The 6,383-nt window shown below is 42.6% G+C and overlaps 1 protein-coding gene across 1 annotated transcript; it reads left to right on the top strand.

Annotated features, from left to right (window-relative positions):
* The first annotated feature begins 1,671 nt into the window (after nt 1–1,671).
* Nucleotides 1,672–5,929, top strand: SARC_03770 (acetyl-coenzyme A synthetase). Its single transcript, XM_014302436.1, has 8 exons — nt 1,672–2,020; nt 2,373–2,947; nt 3,136–3,285; nt 3,860–4,058; nt 4,315–4,854; nt 5,024–5,137; nt 5,322–5,465; nt 5,578–5,929. The coding sequence occupies exons 1-8, from the start codon at nt 1,922–1,924 to the stop codon at nt 5,734–5,736; spliced, it is 1,980 nt and encodes a 659-aa protein (XP_014157911.1). The 5' UTR covers nt 1,672–1,921; the 3' UTR covers nt 5,737–5,929.
* Nucleotides 5,930–6,383: the final 454 nt, after the last annotated feature.

The raw sequence follows: 6,383 nt of genomic DNA, 5'->3' as shown, positions 1-6,383 counted from the left end.
TTGGACCTCTGAAAATACTGCGTACACGTCGTATACACTCTATTTGAAATTATTGACCATAGATTCGCCTCTCAACTTCGGGCGGTTTGCATTCATCGAGTCTCAGACTCTCTGACGGCTCAGGGATCAGGCCTCACCAGTCACCAGTCATCAGGCTCCTATAACCGGCGGATTATAATATTTTGTTTTGATTTATTTCAAAGAAATTTAAAAAAAAATGAAATCTCAACGGCTGATACTTTGAATCACGTCAGACTCGGTCGGAGTAAATAATCAAGTTCAGAAGTTCTGTTCACATGATAGCAAGGGCTTTAGGGCCCAGGGCCCCAGGCCCCAGGGGCCAGACCAGTCCGCCGGGGCCTACTATGTACTACTAGCTATTATTAAAAAAAATACCGAGAGAGAGTCTCCAGTCTCCAGTCTCCACTATTTACACTACTTTTAGTCACTAAAATATGTACACACTACACACACATCATGATGAATAGAGAGAAGAGACAAGAGACTAGCAGAGTCTAGTAGAGAGTCAAGAGACCATACTCACCACAGCTCTTTTTTTATTTTGGGGGATTTTTTATATTTAAAAATAAACATTAGTAAATACAGTCTATTTACCTGGCCTGGTATACGACAAGGGCATGTCTTAGCAAACTAGTTTTCAACCCGTCACGATATGTCTTCTTAGAAAAATATCATGACGTATATCGGACTTCTGACTGTAATAAAATACATGACGTCAGGTCGTGTCGTCTTAGAAAAGTAGTTTCCGACGGAATTTCCATGTCGTCATAGAGGAAAGTGCTGTCGTAAACCAGCCCAGCAATTTACAGTCTACATTCTACAATAACTCTTCAGTGTACAGTCTGCACTCTACACACAGTCACCAAGTCTCACAGCCACTGGCTGGATCAATAGCCAATTGGCCACTCTCATTCTTTAAAAGTCTCTCATAGTCTCCAGAGAGTTATTAGAGACCTAACTAGGATCAACAGTCTCTCTCGCGCACTCTTTCTCACGGCCAATCGAACAATCAGTGGCCAATTGGCCACTCTCATTCTCTTTTAAGAGTCTCTCATAGTCTCAGAGAGTTAAGAGACCTAACAAGGATCAACTGTCTCTCTCGCGCGTACCCGGTCTTCAACAAGTCTTCAACTCTCCATGATTCATAAAAACAGTAGACAATTATTTTTTCTTTAATTTATTTACAATAAATACACCGGAGCCATCCCAGGATTCTGATTCTCAGCAGACTAATAAAAAACGGCACACACTTTTTGTAAAATACAAACAGCCTCTTTGTCCTGAATTTGGTACATAAAAAAATTATTAAAAAAATAAACAAAATTATAAAAAAATACTTGTTTCCAAATTCTAAAGAGGCAATAGAGCTATAGACTGACAATCAGTGTCAAGTGTCCGACGAACAGATCTATTCACTCTCTCGCACAGGGCATATATTTATATATAGGCCCATTGCCTTACCCAGTTACCCGCCAACTTCCCAAAAATAGTCGAACGCCGGGCACTGCCCGCCTGCCCGGTACTGCCGTACTCCTCAGACCTCGGTACTAGTTAGTAGCAGACTAGTAGCAGGCACTAGCAGCACTGTCTGCATTCAAAACCCACTGGTGTCACACACAGTGACGTTGACGAGTAGGGCTTTTTCACCAGCTGGGAATGGCTATTTAGACATACTAATACGGAATCTAGAATTCTGTGTACATTGTACAGTTGTATACGATAAAAATAAACAACAACAGAAAAGGGCTCTCTACAGAGTGTGACTTAGTGGAAGTTCTGTAGAAGGAAGGCAGGACTCAAAAAGGAAATTGACACTTCTCAAATGTATATATAAACACATGCATGGACACTCAAAAAGTCACTCACGTCTGAAAAAATATATATTCTGTTTGGGGTTAAAATGGCTACTCGTCCTAACAAAAGTTTGACCTACCCTGTGCCGGCCGCCATGGCCAAGGCACACTGTAATAGCGTCGAACAATATGATGAGATGATGAAGGTGAGGATTTTTGGGTAGTAGTTATCGTGATATCTTCTGATACGTTGGACGAACATTTTTCTGCAGGTCACATACTTTAATGCCTTCTGCGTCACACGATAGGATTACACATAGCCTCTTAAAGTTTGCGTGCTAGAACATCCATACGCGACCTCCTATAATTGGATTTTCTTGTATCGGTATATGAAAATTTGCTTTGTACTTTGTGCATTCGGTCCTCACATGCGGCCACAACTTGTTTTAGGTAATTACGAACAATGATCATACGAAGAGATACTTGTATGACTATAAGGACAATATACCACACTGATTTGTCCTGTGAACTGACTTTCGCGGATACTTACGCAATTAGGAATCGCTGGAGAACCCTGGAAAATTCTGGGGCGGAATTGCGTCGGAGTTCAAATGGAACAAGAAATGGGATACAGACTTGAGCTACAATTTCCATCGCTCCAAAGGAAAGGTTGAGATCAAGTGGTTCGAAGGAGGTGAAACCAATGTCTGCTACAATGCTATCGATCGCCACATCGAGGCGGGCAAGGGCGACAAAATCGCCTTCTACTGGGAGGGCAACGAACCAACAGCAGATGGTTCTATGACATACCAACAACTGCACGATCGAGTCTGCCAAATGTCCAATGTTCTCAAATCATGTGGTGTGACCAAAGGAAAGGTTGTGGCTCTGTACATGCCCATGATCCTCGAGCTACCCATTGCCATGTTGGCTTGTGCTAGAGTGGGCGCTCTACACACCGTTATCTTCGGTGGATTTTCGTCCAAGTCGCTATCGGATCGTATGTTCGATGCCAAAGCAGATCTGCTTATTACTGCATCGGGTGTATATCGAGGCAAGAAGTTCATCGACCTGCTTGCCATCTCTAAGGAGGGTGTGGAGATGACCGCTGAGCTGGGTCACGAAGTTCCCAAGTATGTCTGTTCGTACCATATCTTGGAGATGCTCTTTTGATGGCTTGATTTCTCAATCTTTATATTCAAATTTGAGGCCGAGCTGGTGATTGCAAGGCGTTTTCATTATTTCTGAAGGAACATAAGGTTGGGATCTGGTTTTAATTCGCACTATCTTAACGAATATCACTTGTACTTCTCCAAAACAGCGTATGCGTAGTTCAATGGACTGACGTTAAAGCGGATATGCCAGAACAAGATTCGTACTGGCTGCTCGAGGATAAGATCGCGTCCGCATCGACTGAATGTGAGGTTGAGTGGGTGGATGCGGAACATCCTCTGTTCTTGCTGTACACGAGGTATGTAAAATCGATATGCATGACATCTCTTGTGTGCTATTATATATATAGCATGCTATTTGCCACTCTGTGACCTATTATTTTCGTCTGTTGGGTAAAAAGATATGAGCGTTATTGTCCATTTCAATATTAACTACTGCTAACATACGTATGCATATTCACACTTGTCAAGATGAGGGCACTATATATAATGAGTTTTATTCCCCTCAACTGAAAAGGATGTATAGTGCCACATGCGTGCAAAACGAAGCTGAGATGTATATCTGACAGTAGAAATGTTTTGCTCATCAGTGCACCATACACATACATGTACAAATACACGCATATATATATATATATATATATATATATTTGCAGAAAATGTTGACGTCGATTTGTGCTAGTATTCTATTCGTGCTTTACGACACGGCGAATATGCCACATAATGGAGGATGCTGCAGAAGCAATGATACAGCAATCGTACATCAGTACTCAACGTTAATTCAATAAAGAAGTCGGAAGCTCCTCCTTAATACGGTGTCAGTACATGAAAATTTGTGCTCACACCTCAATACTCATCCTTCCCCTGCTCTAGTGGTTCCACCGGAACGCCCAAGGGAGTCGTGCACACGACCGGTGGCTACATGGTGTACGCTTACACCACATTCAAGTACGTGTTTGATTACCAGGAGAATGATGTATTCTGGTGCACGGCCGATTGTGGATGGATCACAGGCCACTCGTACATCACGTACGGACCCTTGTTCGCCGGAAGCACCAGTATTGTATTCGAGGTATGTAAACGTAGGTCGTTTTTGTTCTTGCGGATCCTGTCGGTACTTTTTACTCGTACACGTACAGAAGACAACAAAACAGTATTATGATATTGTGGTGTGCTGATATATAAAGCTGTGTGGTTATGGATCCCTAAACAAGGGCACGAGCATTACTTTGCATACAATACGGATGTGACAGGGCTCGATTGGTTTTCTCGCTCAGTGTGTATAGTCAGTGTTATTCACCACCATTTCTTCACGCCAATCAATACAGGGAATTCCCACTTATCCTGACGTGGGACGTTTCTGGGAAGTCTGTGAGAAGTACAAGGTGACTCAGTTCTACACGGCCCCGACAGCTATAAGAGCCCTCAAGCGATACGGTGACGAGGCGGTGCTTAAGTACGATCTCTCAAGCTTGCGAGTGCTTGGATCAGTGGGAGAGCCTATCAATCCGGAAGCTTGGGAGTGGTACTACCGTGTAGTAGGCCAAGAGAAGTGTGCCATCGTAGACACTTACTGGCAAACCGAGACTGGCGGACACGTGCTGACTCCCCTCCCTGGAGTGAAACCAACCAAACCAGGATCTTGCTCAGGCCCATTCTTCGGCGTGGACATGAATATCCTAGACAATGAGGGAAAAGCGGTGGAAGGTCCCGGAGAAGGATTCCTGGCTATTTCGAGACCATGGCCTGGAATGATGCGAACCGTCTTCAACAACCACGAGAGATTCGAAGCTACATACTTCTCACAGTTCGATGGCTTCTACTGTACCGGTGACGGCGGCATTAGAGACGAGGACGGTTACATGTGGGTACGTGATCGCTATTTCTGCGCTTTTCTCTTTTCGAAATGGGTAACAAGTTTCCTATCACTAGATATTAAGTTGTTCATCAAAATTTATCGGATCTCTTCCTTCTCTGTTGTCATGTACTGTAGATTATTTATTAATTGGATTGCTTCTTCTCTGTTATGTACTGTAGATTACTGGCCGAGTGGATGATGTAATGTGCATTTCTGGACATCGCATCGGAACGGCTGAGGTCGAAGCAGCTATGGGCAAGCACGAAGGCATTGCGGAATCTGCTGCTATCCAGGTAGATCTCACTTCTTATCTACCTTCAGAATGAACATTTTTCTGTGCTCCGAGTTTTTTTTATTTACATTATGGGCCACTCCGAGTTGTTTGCCTTGGCACTTGCATACATGGCTGAATGTTAGACTAGGTCAGTGTCAGTATTGCTGATAAATTAACACATATTCGATATATCTTTGTTTCAGATCCCCCACGATATCAAGGGTAACTCTATCTACACCTTTGTGGTCTTGCGTCCGGGCTACGAGATGACCAAGGAACTGAAGAAGGAGCTCGTACAAATTGTGCGTGCAGAAGTAGGCGCTTTCGCTGCACCGGACAAAATCAAGGTACAATATTTTATTAGTATTTTCAATCAAGTTGTGACTCGGTAGCGACTTCTATTTTATTTATGACTATTGTATATGTACGTTGTCTAAACACTACAAATTTCGATCACAGGAAGCTGAAGGTCTCCCGAAGACACGCAGTGGTAAGATCATGCGAAGAATCTTGAGAAAGATCGCCACCAAAGACTTCGACACCTTGGGCGATACCTCAACGCTAGCTGACTCATCTGTTGTTGATCAGCTCATCAAGAATGCGAACATAGAAGACTAGTCGTCGTCACCCCCATCCCCACGAGCTGACTCATCTGTAGTTGAGTAGCCAAACAGGAATCTGGACATCGAATACTAGTTGCATTCACCCCCTTACCCCCCCCCACCTTTCAATAAGTAAATTACGTTGTACATAGTAGTAATAAATATATGAGAAGCCTTGAGAAAAAAAAATCTCGGGGTTGATAACAACATTTGCTGTAATAAGTCTCTCTGTTTCAAGTCTTTTAAAGCGTGTTCTCGTCTTTGTGGTTATACACAGCAATTGAAATTGAATGCAGAGGAATGAAGCCTTAAAAGCTTCCCATAGTCGAGCACCACATCAAGGATCTACAAAAGACGAGCACATCCGCCATAGTGAACAGTTTACTGGTAAATATGATGAAAAGAGAGAAAGATCTAGAGCTGTGTCTCATAGTCGAGTAGTTTATCAAGAATGCTACGAAAGACAAAAGCGCGCTCCCGCATTACGATATTATTTAGATTAATAAAAAATTGAACTCACAATAGGTTCCATAATATGCACATACATTACACAAGTAAATATATACATGTACATATATATTTATACATACAAGTAAATATATACATGTACATATATATATATATATACATACACACACACACACACACACACACACACATATA

Source organism: Sphaeroforma arctica (genome assembly GCF_001186125.1).
Source record: "Sphaeroforma arctica JP610 unplaced genomic scaffold supercont1.199, whole genome shotgun sequence".
NCBI lineage: Eukaryota > Ichthyosporea > Ichthyophonida > Sphaeroforma > Sphaeroforma arctica.
This window is presented reverse-complemented; position numbering and strand designations above follow the sequence as displayed.

Bases quoted from the DNA above. Each gene is read 5' to 3' on its own strand.
- SARC_03770 (XM_014302436.1), top strand. From the start codon at position 1,922: ATGGCTACTCGTCCTAACAAAAGTTTGACCTACCCTGTGCCGGCCGCC. The intron at 3,286-3,859 runs GTATGTAAAATC...CCCCTGCTCTAG, and splicing joins CTGTTCTTGCTGTACACGAG to TGGTTCCACCGGAACGCCCA. The intron at 4,855-5,023 runs GTACGTGATCGC...TATGTACTGTAG, and splicing joins ACGAGGACGGTTACATGTGG to ATTACTGGCCGAGTGGATGA.